The sequence below is a fragment of the Miscanthus floridulus genome, chromosome 13 (assembly GCF_019320115.1).
Source record: "Miscanthus floridulus cultivar M001 chromosome 13, ASM1932011v1, whole genome shotgun sequence".
Lineage (NCBI taxonomy): Eukaryota > Viridiplantae > Streptophyta > Magnoliopsida > Poales > Poaceae > Miscanthus > Miscanthus floridulus.
Genome location: NC_089592.1, coordinates 71,742,931 through 71,760,096, shown reverse-complemented (window position 1 = coordinate 71,760,096; position 17,166 = coordinate 71,742,931). Strand labels below are relative to the sequence as shown.

At 43.9% G+C, this 17,166-nt stretch overlaps 1 protein-coding gene and 2 pseudogenes across 1 annotated transcript in view; 1 reads left to right on the top strand and 2 right to left on the bottom strand.

The window, feature by feature from the left end:
• Positions 1–16,919, bottom strand: part of LOC136498953 (mediator of RNA polymerase II transcription subunit 15a-like) — a 99,883-nt gene extending 82,964 nt beyond the window's left edge. The window contains exons 1-4 of the mRNA XM_066494652.1: positions 16,868–16,919; positions 16,511–16,619; positions 3,617–3,728; positions 3,208–3,322 (exon numbers count right to left, since the gene is read on the bottom strand). Coding sequence (XP_066350749.1) covers positions 3,208–3,322; positions 3,617–3,728; positions 16,511–16,578 — 295 coding nt within the window. The 5' untranslated portion in view covers positions 16,579–16,619; positions 16,868–16,919. The remainder of the gene's footprint in view (positions 1–3,207; positions 3,323–3,616; positions 3,729–16,510; positions 16,620–16,867) is intronic.
• Positions 9,007–9,757, bottom strand: LOC136501891 (uncharacterized; annotated as a pseudogene).
• Positions 9,948–13,477, top strand: LOC136501052 (uncharacterized; annotated as a pseudogene).
• Positions 16,920–17,166: the final 247 nt, after the last annotated feature.

Below are 17,166 nucleotides of genomic sequence, written 5' to 3'. Positions count from 1 at the left end.
TTCTTTTGAAGTATTCCTACACCCCGTTGAATTAGAACTCAGACTAACTGGATCTTATCTTAGCCTAAACATGATCACTAACTCATCTTAATGCAGAAATTAATCTTACGCCGTGTTTAGTTCTAAAAAGATTTTCCAAAAAGTGCTACAGTATCCATCACATCGAATCTTACAATACGTGCATGGAGCATTAAATGTAGACGGAAAAAAAAACTAATTGCACAGTTTTGTGGGAAATTATGAGACGAACGTTTTGAGCCTAATTAGTCCATGATTGAACACTAATTGCTAAATAAAAACAAAAGTGCTACAGTAGCCCAAATTCCAAACTTCATCCACCTGAACACGGGTTTAGATACTAACCAGGGTCGGCAGATGCCATCTGTGCTCGTGTACCCGACATAGGAGTTGATGTAGATGAACTTATCTTCGCCAATCTAAAAACCAATGCTCTCTTTTGATGAAGAACTCGATGTAGATCCAATCTGCAACAATTGTACTTAGACGTGGGTAGATGGTCTTCCTAAACCCTCTGGCGCCTTAGTGACCGGTTATGTGATTTGTTTCACGTGGGTGGAGCCGCCAAGGGCGTCTCCTCTTGCAGTGGACCTATTCTGGATTAATAAACTAATATTTTTGTCAGGTATCCCGATGCCAAGTCTAATAGTATTGACTTAGCATTCTTAAAGTTAATGCAGCCGAAACATATGGAACATCTTCCTCTTTCAACTGTTACTAACTTATTCTTAGAATTATTTAGGATAATTAATCTTACTGCATTGTGCAACTGTGCAAATAAACAGGCATGGCATTACTTATTCAAACTCTATCACTTAAGCATTCATTTGATATCCTTTTGTGATAGTCCTAGTACTCAATTGGTCCTGTATTGGTATATTTCAATAGCCAAAAACTCAACGGCTTCATCAAAATATATCATATTAAAAATTTGGGTGAGTAGAAAACTCTTATGTGGCATTTCTATTGCCACGTAAGTAAACTTCACCCATGTAGAGTATTAGGACAATAAGCTTTTCCACCATTTCTTATAAACATAATTCTCCACTTAATGAAATTCTAAACCATAGTTTGGTATGTTCTTAGTTTTAATCTTACAAAACTCTCTTCGAAGCCACACATAAAATTGTAGACCCTTTTATAGCCTACTGTTTTGACTTCGTTAGAAAACTTATTAACACCTGCACTTTATATATATATTTATGGACCTAAGCTCATAAAATTGCTTAGTTTAGAATAACAAAATTCCTCTTCTAATGTGACCATCTTATATATTTATCATGGATTACAAACAATTTATTAACAATAGAGGTTTACTCATGTGCCTAATTATCAACTAATGCTTGCTACATATATCTATTATGGCATACTAATTGACTCTTGAAAATCCACAATAGAAATTGTAGTAATTTAAATGGAGGTATACTAATGACTTATGGCACAAACTGAGATATTTATGTCTTCTTGAGTCATTGATACAGAAAACTAAACCTGTATCTCTCTAAGATTTAATCTTCCTCCTTTGTGAACTCCCACTAGCTCCCACTGATTCTTGCATTCTCTAGGGACACATTCATTACATAACTTAGTGAAATAGTTATAACAGCAGAAAACGCAGTCCCTTGAACTTTGCTCCCACTGATTTATGCGTTCTCTAGAAACATAATCAAGGTACCATGTGGACAGCTCATTTACTTAAAATCACATTTCTTATCCTTAGCTAGACTGTACATATGTCTTGCTTAGGTTTTGCCTAGTAAAACTTTTATGATCAAATATTCATCAATCAGCGTTGGCTAGAATGACAAACATAAGACATATAAGTCTCCAAAAACAAGCTCTATCAACTAGTCTAATCAGTGTTGGCCAGAATAACTAGAACAAGATACTTGGTGAACATACAAACACTAATCAGCTTTGGCCAAAAATAGTGAAAGCAAGTCATACTTCAATTAGAGACCAATGTTAGACTTAGGGACAAAAGTTAGTATGAATTATTTATTTCTCAAGTACCATGCTTTAAAATCTTATTGAATAGAGCATCTCTTTCCTGATGAGACTCCCCTTCGAAATGTGGCTTAATAGTAGTGACACAATTTCGACAAGGTCTCATCATCTTGACTAATGATTAACTTAAAGATAAAACTGACATAAAGAAAACTCATATTACAGGAAATAAATCTCTTTGCCAACTAATAAAAAAAATAATAATGGAATAAATTTGATGATGTGTCCATAAACTCCAAACTCAAGAACATTTGTTCAGAATACAATGTATTTATCAAAAACTAAGATAACTTATGCATCATCAAAAGCTAAACTTAAATTTGATCTAATGCGAAGCTCCAAGGCTCGACTTCATATTTATTCCATCAATGGCTCCTTAGACTTTTCTCCCCTTTCACTTATGGTTGGCAAGACCTGAAGGAGAATTTAAGATATGCATTATTGCACCTTAGTTAATCCACCATATGTTGGGGAAATATCTTAAATAAAACTTATGAGACAACTTAAGTTACTTGTATTTCGAAGCCATTATTATACTTATCATCAATGGTAACTTGCAAAATTTGCAGACCATTGAAAACTTATCATTTTGAGCATGTTTGGTATAGTTTTCTGGCATAGAACTCATAAGGCAATTTGCCATAAACTCATTGGACACATCTAATCCAAGTGCCTTCAATTCATAAGCCATATCAAAAAAGATTTTAACGTGGTTACCCAAACCACTTATCCCATCATATCGGGAATTAATTAATTTATCAAAAAGGAAAACCTTTCTAAAGTGTGCTTTTATGGAGTTGTGAAGCCCCTTAGCACTTAATCCCTCGGAGTTCTTTTCATTAGAAAGAAACCTCCTCATCATCTTATATAAAACTACAGTTACTTCATACCATAGTTTTTCTAAAACTATGGCACTATATGATGATAGCCAACAAACTTTAGCAATAACAAATTTGGCCTTTAAAACAATAATAAAGTGACAAAACAATCATGAAGATACAAATACAAACATATTAGGAAGCAGGTGAAAATAAAAGGCATGCATTCCACCAGTGAAAAGTAAACTCTCTTAATGTGGAAAACTTAACTATGCCCTGAATATCTTACCTGCATTCTTTTTTTAGAAGTAAATACATTGATGGCACAAAAAAAGTGTGATGTTGCATTTGCTGTGTATGGTACCTGGACCAAGAGGGTTTTGATTTGGAATCACTTGAGCATTTCCAGCGTTCTGTTGGGTCTTTGTCGGAATTTTCATGGACAGCATTTTCAGAGAAATCTTCCGCAAATAATCAGACTGAGTCATACAAATAGAAGATTCAAGTTGTGGTTTTGCATCAATACAATTTACATGAGCAAGATGCATGGGCCCAAGATATTTTGGTACCACACCTCCTAAGTATAACTAGCACAGTATCCACGCATTACCCCGTCATGTGTGTTAGCATGATAAAAAGATGCTAAAAGCATCTAAAGTTGACCTAAAAGCCTTTCAGATTATTCATAGATCAAACTTTTATATCATTGACCTACCCCATGACTAAACATTCTGACTCTGTACAGGAGCATACTAGAGTTAGGTTAAATGTACCTGGTTGATGGCTGTAGTATAAATTTTCTCTTCAAATTGCACAACAATTTTGTGAAGCTCACCCAGCCCCTCTGGCACTGATACTGGCAGATGCTTCTTCAGAGTCTCCATTCTACATATACAATGCAAGATGTTATATATTGAGAGATACACTAAAAAAATGTGTTTGATTACCATTTAATTAGCCCAGTAAACCACAAACTCCAGTACATGTACATAAATAGTGTACTAGTGGCAAAAGTGGCATGAAATTTGTGGACCACTAATGCACATACATATGGTTGAACTAAGCCTTACCGAATGCTAAAAGCTCCCACACAAGGTGAGGGTCTAGGGAAGGGGACTTTTAGATGGTTTTACCCTTGCTTATTTTGCAAGGAGGTTGACACAAGTGGAGACAGTCACTAGTCTGCTGCTGCGCCATGCCCACCCTTCACTGGAGATAACGAACATTTGAAAAAAAATCAAGTATTGGGTTGTTGCATTCTACTCCCATACCTTAAAAAAACTCAAATGCACATTAATGTCTCCTCTCGTGGCTGACGAAAAAAGAGTAGTCACATGTGCATATGCAAGAGTTAGATCTCACACGATATGCACCTGTGTATGTTCGTATGTGTGTTTATGGTGCAGAGATGGCCTTATAAAGATATCTTTAAACAAGTAGACAAGTAGTTTATATTTCTACTGGTGATTTTGAGATGTATAGTCTTATAAAGAATGATGGATTGGATGCCATCAATGCGACTATATGGAGCCATATGTCACGGACAAACGAGTGGGCGATCTATGGGGAAACAAACGAGTGCACGGATGGATCAGCAAACCCTACCCTAGAATCATGACAAGTATAGAGGAAGCAAGTGTCCACGGGGATCGAATCGTAAAAGCAGCGACATGGAGCCGCCACGGTTCAAGCAAAGAGGGGTGGTGAAGGAAGATGGAGAGGACATACATCATATTGATGATCCTGTTGCGCTCCTTGGGCTGAAGCTGGGTGCGCCAGTCGCTGCCGGCCAGGGCAGCCACGCTAGGGTCGACACCACCGACGTCAGCGATGGTGGCAAGGCAGTCCCCCTACGTGGGGCACCAGTTGGCGACGCTGTCCATGGCTTTGACTCGGGCGCCTCTCTTGCTCTTTTTCGGATTCGATTGCTGACTTTGATCGATCTGCTGGTCGACGAAGGAGAGGGAGCACCTCCTCCGGCCCCTCTCTGATAACAAGGAGAGGAGCAATTGTAGCAAGAAGTGCCGTGCAGCGAAGGAGCGACCAAGAAAGGCAAGAAGGAAAAAGAAAAAGAAAGCTCGAAGTTAAAGCTAACACGCTAGACGTCATGGGCTTTGGATATTCTCTTACAGAAAAGGCCCATCACTTAGTGGGCTTAAAAGAGAACCCATCCCAGTAGTCTACCCGGCCTACCCTATCTTCATCGCCATCTTGGTCTGCCCATCTCCACTGGGAGGGATTATTAACTTTTTACCATTATATCAAATGGCCACTCTTGAGATAGCACCTTAACGGTTGCCACTACGTTTTTAGCTGCACATAGAAAAACTGATACAAATTTACCACATTTGCTTGCGTGGCATGCCAGCCACGCACGCCAGCATGGATATGATCCTGCGAGTCATGCAAAATGTCCCTCCTACCCCTCCCTTCTTCATGTACACTAGCGCAAAAATGAAAAACTACAAGGCGTTCTTTGCAACTCAGCGTTGCTGACTAGCATGCTATTTGTTGATCGCACAATTGACCCTGGTTGACTGAGATCTGAGTCATCCATCAAGCATTCAATGGCTATGGATGACTTCTCCTTCCTTTGCTCTCCAGAAAGCTCCCCATGCAACGCAAGCCATGGTGGCCGAAACATGGAAGCCATATGGGCGCTCCCCGATCTCCAACTATAGGCTACGGTAGAACATCTGAAGAGGCTCTCCGGCACCAAAAGACGAAGGTGATCCCATCAAGCTAGTTCTTGATAGCTAGGCAACGGTGCTGGCGGTGAACCTCGGCAAGATCAAGACACCTACGTCGGAGTCCGCGAAGAACACCTCCGTTGTGGCGCCTTCTTCCTGCCCGTGGAATGCCACGTCCGTGCGGCAGTAGAGGCACGTCGCCTTGGGGCCGCACACATCGTAGGGCCGTGCATCCAGGCCCTAGTAGGCCGGGGGCCTACCCGACAACTTCTCATCACCCTTCATTATCACGCCCGGTGCACCGACCTCCCCAGCGCTCTCCTGGATGACATCGAGACGGCGACGGCGGTCGTCGGCCTGGCCTGCAACATGACGCATAGGAGGTACGCATGCGTGGGGCCTCCGATTCCATACCTAGCTAGGTCAGAGGGCACGACGGGCACCGCCGTGAGTCCCACACGCTGGCATGTGAAGAGGAGCTTGATGAGACAGCGTGCGCGGCGAGGAACACGGACTCCGCCGTGACTAGCCCATGGTCCTTCGTCATGGTGGTGACGACGGCAACGTTGAAGCCCTTGCTAAGGTGGACGTCCAAGCCACGAGTCCCAGTACTCATCACGTCGCTCACAGGCCAGCCATGCATGGCGAAGTGCTCCAGGACATGGCCTCCGCCATGTCCATCTCAACGAGCTGCTCCGGCATCTGCAAGAGGAGGAAGTCAACATCGTAGTCGACCCTAGTGAGAGTCTACATGATGGTGTCGTCCCGAGAGGTGAGCTCGACGAGGAGGACCACGTCTTCTGGTACTCTGCCTGGTTGCCCACGTAGGAGCTGAGGTCACGTAGCACGCAGGGTCGTCGACGGCGCTGCCCCTGGTGCTGACTACTCCATGATCGCGTAGCACGTAGAGCCGTTGAAAGGTCCTTGTGTGGTTTTGGTAATTAAGTGACAACTTAGGTAGACTAATTGTGTTTATGTGAGATACACAGGTGATTAGTCCACAGGTACATGTGTGTGAGCAACATATGCCATAAAGGTAAAAATGGCTTGGAGATGTTGTAAAGCTCACACATGTGATGATGAAGGAGCTTAAATACATATGAGACATGACATTGAGTCATGTGATCAAGGTGGAGAAGATCAAGACAAGACTTGGCTTGATGGACCGGTTGCAAGCGTGAAGGGCAAGTCGAAGGCTTTGGAGTGATGGACCGCGTGGCGGTGAAGCTTGAGCAAGACTTGGCGCCGATGGACGAAGGCAACGGTGAAAAGCAAGTGAGGTCAAGATCGATGAACCAACAAGATCACGTGGTGATATGAAGTGGATCATATCATTGATGATTATGTTGGTGCATGTGTTGCATCGACATTGGAGGAGATGGAATGGAATGCGCAAGGCAAAGGTATAACCTAGGGCATTTCATTTCACCGGTCATAGGTGTGTAGAGAAGTTTATGACCGGGTTTAGGATAGATGGTTGTACTATCAAGAGGAGCAAACTTATTTGCATATCGGTCATCTAGTGCCACTCGAGTGATCTAACTTTGCATCATCACTAAGATTGAGTGGCGTGGCAAGTTGAGTGGCTAACCCTTTGGAAAATGATTGTGAAAAGCTAACACACATACACATGGTGGTGTACACTTGGTGGTGTTGGCACATTTACAAAAGAGATGAAGTTGGAGTTGATGTGGATCAACTCAAAGATGGAATGGAGGCGAGAAAGGTTCGTACTCCACCGGCGGAGTGTCCGTCCGTAGAGTGCAGACAGTCCGACGGTGCCACCAGAACCCTAGATAGAAAAGACAGGGTCTCACAGAGTGGACCGGACGCTGGTCACGTGGTGACCGGACGCTGGGTGCCTGCGTCCGGTCAGTGGTGGCAGACAGAGTGCAGCGTCGGTCAAGTGACCGGACGCTGGCTCTAGAGGTGACCGGACGCTGGAGGTAGTGTCCGGTCCTGTTGTCGAGTGAAGCAGTGTTGCTGGAGAGTGATCGGACGCTGGTGATGCGTCCGATCACGTTCAACCGGACGTGTCCGGTTAAGGTCGGTACCTTACTGGAAACAACCGGACGCTGGTGGCTCGACGTTCGGTCAGTTGAAGCTACTACGTCCGATCAAGTCAAGTGATCGTTGGGATCGGGACATGTGGCCATCAGCGGGCGACCGGACGCTGAAGTCCAGCATCCGATCAACACGACCGGAGCGTCCAGTCGGCCCGACTTTTGCCTAGTGAAGGGGTAACGGCTACTTTAGCCCATGGGGCTATAAACAGAAGTGGGTCTCGGCCATGGCTAGTGCTGAGCACCTTGGGGGACTTTGTGTCCATGCTTGAGAGTGCTTAGGAGCCCTCCATCTCACACATACTTGATAGTGATCATCCGATTGTGTGAGTGAGCGATTCTAGTGCGATTGCATCGTGAAGTTGCATCGAGTGGCACTAGGTGATCGAGTTGCAAGCCGGTGGTGCTTGTTACTCTTGGAGGTTGCCACCTCCTAGACGGCTTGGTGGTGGTCTCCGTCGAAGCCCGCAAGAAGCTTGTGCGGCGCTCCGGAGAAGAGCTTGTGAGGGGCATTGTGCTCGCCCCGCGGGAGCCGCGAAGAGCAACTTTAGTAAAGCGTGTCATTGAGCTACCCTCACTTCCGGGGTAGGTTTTTGCGGCGCCTGACGTGCGGGCTTGGCGGGTGATGCCAATTAGTCGCCGAACCACCAAGTGAGCTGTCGACACAACGGAGATTAGCGTGTTGGCAAACACGTGAACCTTAGGAGAAAAATCATCGTGTCAACCTTGTTCTTCCCATTGGTTTGCATCCCCGTTACATAAGCTTGCGATTACATTCATATACATTGAGCTTGTGTTGTTGCTTTTGTAATTAGTTAGCTTGTGTAGCTTGCTAGTTACCTTCTTGCTTGTGTAGCATAGAAGTAGCTCCCTTGCATGACTAATTTGGTTTGTGTAACTTTATTAGTCACATTGCTTAGTTTGTGTAGCTAAGTAATTACGCTTCCAAATTTGGCATTGGTTGCCTTGTTATTGGGCATTGCTAGTGAGCTTAGTTGACTTTGTGCTTTTGCTTACTAGCATGTGTAGGAGCTTCCTTGTTGCTTAAAGTACTAGTGGCATAGGTTTGTGTGATCTTGCTCCTAGAATTGGTTAGGTGAGCTCTAGCTAGCCCGGCACCTTTGTTGCTTGATTAGTATCTTTGCAAGGTGCTAGTGAACATAGATAGAGGGGTGTAGTTTTGGCTAGACCGATAGTTTTAATTCCGCGTTTATTTCGGTTAGCCGACGCAATTAATTTTAAAAAGGACTATTCACCCCCCCTCTAGTCGTCATCTCGACCCTTTCAGCCGTCCATGGCCACCCTCGGCAGCACACGCCGCGGGGATGCCGCCTGTCCACGCAAGCCGCGGCGGGCCCTCCTCCGCTCTAGGTCCGAGGACTCGCGTGTAGGGCTCGTGCTGTGGCCGCGCTACTGGGCCACGCCCCGCCGACCATGCTCTGCTGCTCCCGCGTCCACATCGAGGAAGTCCTTGAGCCTGGTGACGGCCTCCACGACTGCGCGGAGCTCGTCGACACGAGCGAACCCGCACGAGCCAGTGGTGCGGACGACGTAGACGTAGAAGGTGACGCAACCCTTTCGAAACTTGAAGCGCGCCATCTTGGGGCTCCCCGGGGCTGCACGGATGAGGCGGCGTCCGACGTCGCCGAGCGGGGCGACGCCCGGCCACGCCGCGTCCGCGGCGGCCTTCATGGTGGCGGCCTTGGAGTTCTTGGTGCCTAGACCCAGGGTGAGCATGTGCCACACGTGGTGCGCCAGGATGGCGAAGTTGGTTCGAGGACTCGCGTGTTGCGGTGGCCGAGGAGGGGGTGGGGGTGGCGCGGAGGAGGTGCGGGAGCTCGAGCGGCACGGCGCGGCGCACGGTGAGCGCCTACGTGGACGAGCTGCGCGCCGAAGCGGAGGCCCTTGATGTCCGCGTACGGCGCGAAGAGCGCGTCCAGTGGCTGGCAAGGCCTTACCTTCTCAGTGGCTAGTTGGCCGCCGGCTGTGCTACTCGTGCTCTATTGCGGAGCGACAGAGGGAGAGGTGGCTCGGAATCAGAGCTTGAAGGCGTGCAGGCCTTCTCCAGCCTGATGGAGTACCTGGCCGGCGTCTGCGACCTCAAGCCGCGTGGGCAGAGGGGAAGAGATGGAGAAGGAGAGAGCACGGGCAAGAGAGACATTTGACGCCCGTACGATGACTTGGATTCCTGCTGGCGCAAGGGAAAGCGTGTTACGTAAGTAAAAGTGGTATTTTGTATCTGTTTTTCGTCTTTGTTGATAAAAATATAGCGGCAACTGTTGAGATGCTAGCTGAGAATGTAATGGTAAAAAGTTAAATCTCCCCCACCGGGGAGGAAGGGGAGAGCACCTGCGTGTGCTCCTGCGCGGCGGCGGTTGGTAAGCCCCACCTCCGGTCCCAGCCACCGTTCTGTGTCTTCTGTGCTTCTCCTCCGCCTCTCTAATGGTGATTCGGAGTTGCTCTTCTTTCCACTGTGGGTTGCTGATTTCCAGAGTGGCGTGGAGGAGGCACTACCCCCCTCTTCTGGGCTCTCAGGCCTCCCGTGCCGCCGCCGCCGCCACTCCCACAGCCGCCCACGCGCTTCTTCTCCTCCTCCTCCCGGCGCTCCACCAAGAGATCCGCCGCAAAGACGCCAATGGACTCGGCTCCCGCCGGTGAACCCTTCTACGTCGTCCGCAAGGGGGACGTCATCGGCATCTACAAGACCCTCAGCGAATGCCAAGCTCAAGTCGGCAATTCGGTATCTGCCTTCTGCCTTCCGTGACTTTCCTTCCGTTGCTGGCCTGCTGTCGCTGACCATGCCCCTACCGCTGCTGCTGCTGCTGCTGCTGCTGCTGCTAGGTTCGCGACCCTTCTGTCACTGTCTTCAAAGGTTACTCTCTGCGTAAAGACACCGAGGAATACCTCGCGGCGCGGGGGTTAAGGAACGCTCTCTACGCCATTGACGCAGCAGATGCACGAGATGAATTGTTCGACGATCTAGTTCCCTGTCCTTTCCAGGTAACGCAAACAATGCTCTGGGCTTGTAATTGTAAGTTCCAGCTGCTTCAGAGCCACGCTTTGTGAGGAGATTCTACAATGTTAGCGTCCACCAACCGTTTGCTTGCTTTTATGTAATTAGGGTTGCATCTTATGTACTAGTTGGATCTGATTGCTGGTCATTTCTGTACATGATATTCAGTTTTATACTACCTGACTTTCGGCGTAACATCTCATGGGATGTTCACTGTGCTACTTGTGGTTTCAGCAACCTGATGGAGGTGCATCCTCTACATTGAAAAGGTCACACGAGATTGTGAGTAGCATTTTTTCTTTGTCACTATAAGTGTGAATAGGTGATCCATTTCCATTCAAAAGTGACCTCTATATATATCTCATTTACTCGCACCAAAAAATCATTTTCTCAAGGAAACTGCACCATCAAAGAAGCATCCCAAAGTTGATGAGCAGGAATTACCTGATAGTCATGTGAGTATGAATAATGCAACCAGCACTCTATGCATTGTTTATTGGCTCGTTTCTGTAGTTGTGGTTTGTTACTAACATGTATATTTTCAACTTATCTTTGCTGTGATGATACATGAACCTGTGCTCATCAGCAGTTTTGACCTTTTTTTGCAGCTCTCTTGTATTCTTGAATTTGATGGTGCCTCTAAAGGAAATCCAGGGAAAGCTGGTGCTGGAGCAATAATAAGGCGGATAGATGGTTCTGTGGTATGTAGCCAACTGGTAGCTAAACTGATGTGTTCTATTTATACTGAATTATCATACCTAGCTGGTTACCGTGTTATGATCTTTATTTACTGAAGATTGCTCAACTACGTGAGGGTCTGGGTATTGCAACCAACAACGCTGCTGAATATCGTGCATTGATCCTAGGGCTGACATATGCGGCCAAGAAAGGGTTCAAGTATATTCGTGCTCAAGGCGATTCTAAGCTTATCTGTAACCAGGTCAGTGGTGATAGCTTTGTTATTTTGTAGCTTATATGTTCTTTGTTCCACTGTGAACTATCAATAGAGATTTAGCACTGTGCAATCCATTCTGACTTCAAATTCCACTAAGGTAATAACACTTCGAATGTGATTTTGCCATACAATTTTCTTCATTCTTGTTATCATTTCGTTCAAAGAGCCCTTGTTCAAATCAGCTCACATTGAAATAAAGACTTCATCTCAAAATCTCTGCATACATAATCTGGTAAAAACCTGTTTTTTCATAAAAATGTTGTGAAACCTAGTTTATAGAGCTTTCAGGTGAGAGTCTCGAGCAGCTGGAAATTGTACTGATGTTAATTTTTTTTCTTGACAAAAGTAACACATTGTGCTTTCTGGAGCAGGTCCAAGATCTCTGGCGTGCTAAGAATGAGAATATGGCTGGCTTGTGCAAGAAAGTTAAGGAGCTAAAGGGAACATTTCATTTATTTCAAATCAGGCATGTTTTGAGGGTAGGTGTCACTTCTTTCCTCTGTCTTCTGACCTTGTTCAATTTTCTCTTAGACCAGCCAGCTTTGCAGTTTGCTATGTTCATGTGCTGCACCATATCATATTCTACTGGCACCATTATGCTGGACATTTCATTTATTTCAAATCAGGCATGTTTTGAGGGTAGGTGTCACTTCTTTCCTCTGTCTTCTGACCTTGTTCAATTTTCTCTTAGACCAGCCAGCTTTGCAGTTTGTTATGTTCATGTGCTGCACCATATCATATTCTACTGGCACCATTATGCTGGCCATGCAAGGTTTTATGTTGACATCACATATAATCAATTCTCAAAAGATACCACATGGCAGAAACTGCCCCTCAAAAAAGATGGCATAACCTGGAATTACTTGTATGAGTCTTCTTAGACTCCTATCTTAATATAACGATACACAACTCTCGTGCGTGCTTGAAAATAAAATCCATTCAGGCACTGTATGGGTGTTGCATAACAACTATTTCGTGCGCATTAGCATGGCACTATTTTTTTCTTGCGGTTGAAGTAGTGAAAAGTGACACACAAGTTCGCTGCATGGCCAGTTCATGATTGCTTCAGGTTGCCTCAGAGTCAAGTACTCAACTGCTAATTAACATATTTATTGGAGCAATTTCCTCTATCTGTCTAATACGTATCGATTTTTTTTATTTGATAAACATTTAGATTGGCATCTCTAATTCTCTATGGATTGATAAGACCATCTGAAAGCCCCTTCAGTAAAACATAACTTTCTGCAAGAGTCCCTTTTAACTGAATTTAATGTTGGTCGGAGAGTCCCTCTCTATCAAAACAAAAAGAGGGAAAAATGTCAGTAGCTAAACCATGATACCCCTGACATTCATGCTGCCTCGTTTGTTTTGCAGGAATATAACTCGGCTGCTGATGCTCAAGCTAACTTTGCAGTAGAACTTCCTGGTACGCTTGCTGTGTAACCTTGTGAATTACTGGCTTCTATGCTAATTGTATTAGACCTGATTTGTTTGTCTCTACAGTTGGTGAAGTTCAAGAGCAGTCGAACTTTTCATGCTAGCAGTTTTGTTGTGCTCAAGTGTGGTTTGTGCTGGGACTGAATCTACGTCACGTTTGTTCAGTTCCCATTGACAGAAGAGGAAGAGACTAAACAACAGCTGTAGTGGAAGTGGTAGTCGGTCTGATATATCTACAGAGTATTGAACAGACTGAGATGCAATATTGGGTAGATTCCTAGGAAATTTAATCGTCTCAAAATTCTAGATAGTGCACTGTGCTCAAGTTGATTTGTCCAGGACCGGTGTTTGCTGATATACAATGTTTGTATTCGGAACATATTACTACTACCATGAAGGGATGCACCCTGAAACTTTTGTTACTCTTTTCTGTATGTTGGTTACTTGGTTTGTGTAGGTGAGGCTAAAGTATAAATTAATTCAAAGCGTGTACTCCCTCAGTCCCAAAAAGAATGACGTTATGATATGCGTACTGGTCAAACTTTCTTAAATTCGACTAGCTTTATAGAAAAAATATTAGCAACATTTGTATCACTAAAGAAAATTATTATAAAAATATATTCTGCGATTTATCTAATGATACTAATTATGCATTATAAATATAAATTTTCTTTTATATGTAATTGATCAAAGTTTTAAAAAATTTGACTTCTCGAAAAGTGAGAATGACATTCTTTGTTAAGTGGGGCGGAGGGAGTATGTTTGTAGAAACAAAAACTTTCTATCAACCAATCTCTTCACTTGCTACAGGTAATCCTTAGATGTCCTTGGCTAAGTAAGACAATAACATGAGAATTCATCAATAAAGAGAAATTAATATTTTCACCACCCCAATAAAAAGGAACGTCAAATGGACAAAAATGGTTTGTGTGTTCAATCGTAACAGTTTATGTGAACCTTGTATTAACTCCTTGCAGATGGTTGCTTCGATATTCTTGGGGTCTTATTTGCCCTTAATGTGAATCCACATACATGCCGGCCAACAAAATCTTCATTTTGTTATGTTATTACCTAATCACTTGTGCCAAAAGAAAGCATATCATTGTGTGCATCACACTTATTTTCATAACTTGTTCAGCATGGCTTTAGAAAAAACATCATGAAGGTTGAAATGGCATAACTGATCAATTAAAGTACTGGGACCACAATAATATGTATTCTCTCGTCTACATGCATAACCTTAAAACTTAGTACATCCAACTTTCTCATAAACACAAGATTTCTGCTACATTCGAAAAACATACATACACTCTTTAAGTACAAATCACAGACATACAGACATATACATGGATTACTCTGCGAGTCCTGATCCCTTCAATACAGTGCCTTCATTTTTATTCTCATGTGCTTTAGTCCACTTATGGGTTGGATCATAGCAACTCCTGCACAACATTTGACACATGAGTAATAGCACTAGAATCTAACCAATAGGTATTATTACTAGGACCTATAATGAGTAGATTCTAACTTCCAAGCATGCAGAAAAATATTGTATACACCTTTTTTTTTTCAAACCATATTTTTCTCTTCAAGCAATCCTTCTTAAAATGGCCACCTTTTTTGCAGAAATGGCATCTCAACTTCTTTTGCTTCTTCCCTTTGCTGCTACTACCTGCTGGCACCATTATCCACCATGAAAATTGATTGCCATGTATAACCATTTACAGTTCATGTGCATCACTTTACACACCATCAAATAACATTTAATTGTGAGTCTGTGAAATTAGCAACAGCAAATTAATCCCTATAGAGATACAGTGACAATGAATAAACGGTAAAGATTTAGATACAAACAACTTAAAGATTTTTCTTAATTAGGCACATAGAGTACTAGAGTTTCATAATTAAGCATGCAAGGAAGTTACTTTGAATCCTGAGCAGGACGTTAGGGATGTGGGCGAATTCAGAGTGTTAATGTTGCTGTCATCTGACAGCAATGGCTTATATAAAATCAATGGTAAGTTATTGTACACATAAGAGGCAACGATTGACATAGACATGACACCAATGGTAGTGACATCAATGCTTTGCAATTCTAGGTCCGCCTCTGGAGCCAACCTGTACCCAATGCCCCTTTGACAGTGGAATCAGGGCGATCACTTACTCCTGCCGGATGTGACCTGTTCAGAGAGTCCATAAAATTGTCATTCTACTGGACATTCACAGCAACCTCATGTTTTCTCATCAGTTCAGTGTCCACACAATCCAGATTCCAGAAAACCTATGAGATCATGACTTGGACATAGGAACTGAGCCTATCAAAGTTCATTGATGATATGGAGGCACACCTAACCCACCTAATCTAGAGTCATCATCAAGGAGAATCTGGATACCTATGATTCCTCCTAAGTTGATCTAGTTTGCTACAGACCATGACTTGAATTTCATGCACATGCATTTCGTTTGTAAATTTCACACATCGATTAATTTGGAATTTAGGGCTTCAAGTTGAACAAAGGCTTGTGTAGAGGAAAATTTTGGACGGCAGCTGTGAAAAGACAATGTCTCATCCAAGGCTGAGAATGGAACCCATTGCCTCAACCAAGCGAATGGGCTGAACACTGCCATTTCACGGCATCATTCTTAGGATTAGGAAAAAACTGCCCCCACAAGCCCATTTTAAAATTGAAGGAAGTTAGATGCTCAGATTATGAAAGCTGGGAACAACCTAGATAACATGTAAATTTTGAAGAAAAATGCATCCCTCGCGTTCCCCTAGTGGCCCAAATATCTTACTCATAGTCTATTTTTTATAGTAAAAAATAAAAATAAATATATAGATAGCACAAAGTGTAATATTGGATTTATTGTGTATGGTACCTGGACCGGGGTTCTGTTGTGTATTTGTGTAACTCTCCATTGACAGCAATTTGAGAGAAATCTTCCGTAAGTAATCACTCTGAATGATACAAATACAAAAACAAGGATTGGAGCTGTAGTTTCACATTGATAAGTTTTTTTAAGTGCAGGGTCAATATTTTCCTCCTGCATGCCCTAGTATGATTAGCACAGTAAGCATGCATATTATCGACTTATGCTAACATGATGAGAAAAGGAAATGCTACAGGCATGTAAAAATTAGCCTAAAATCCTGGTAGCAGATTGTTCATAGATGGCTCTTTTCCATGTTTTTTTCTAGGTTTGCATTTTTTTCCTTTTTTTTCGTGCGAGAATGTAGAAACTATGATTGATGCACCCACCCACCCACTCATGCTGAGCGCTGAGCGGAAAGTAGAAGCAGAGTTAGGTTAAGGCACCTAGTGGCTGCAGCATACACCTTGTCTTCAAATCGCACGGCAATTCTTTGAAGCTCAACCAGCCCCTCTGGCACTGATACCGGCAGATGCTTCCTCAGAGTCAGTACTCTGAATGCAAGATATGCGTCTGATTAAAGTGTGAGGGTGGCGGGGAAGGAGGAAGGAGGCATGAAGAAAGGGGAGTGGGCGTACATCTTGTTCACGATCCTGCCGCGCGCCGCGGGCTGGAGCTGGGCGCGCCAGTCATCGCCGGCGTCCATGGCTTCGTGGTTGGATCGGCGTGCTTGGATTGGAGTATTGGGGGCCTTGTTTAGATGCCATTCAAATTTCAAGTTTTTTCACTCTCTCTTCGTCACATCAATTTTTAGCTACTTGCATGGAGTATTAAATGTAGGTAAAAAAAATAATTAATTATACAGTTTAGTTGAAAATCACGAGATGAATTTTTTTAGCCTAGTTGTTCTATGATTGGACAATATTTACTAAATAAGACAAAAATGGTATTATTCATTGGGTTTATTTATTTTTTTCAAAGTGAACGAGGCCTGGATGGATCTGTTCGTGCTAGGCGAGAGACGAGGAAGAGGAAACAGCAAGGCAACTGCGGGCAGCACCTCCCGACGACTCCTGTCCTATCCTGTCCTGTCCTCTGACTTCAGCGCGCTGCGTTGGCGTTGGCGTTGGATTGCCGCAGTGGACCTCTCTCTACGTGTCGACCGTCGACGACGCAGCTGTTGAGTCGAGCTTGCCCTTCCACTGCGACTGCGGTCCCACTATTCAGTATAAACTGCTAATACTTGCGTATAAATAATAAATTAATTAATTGCTAGTCCCGCAATTTCTCTCTA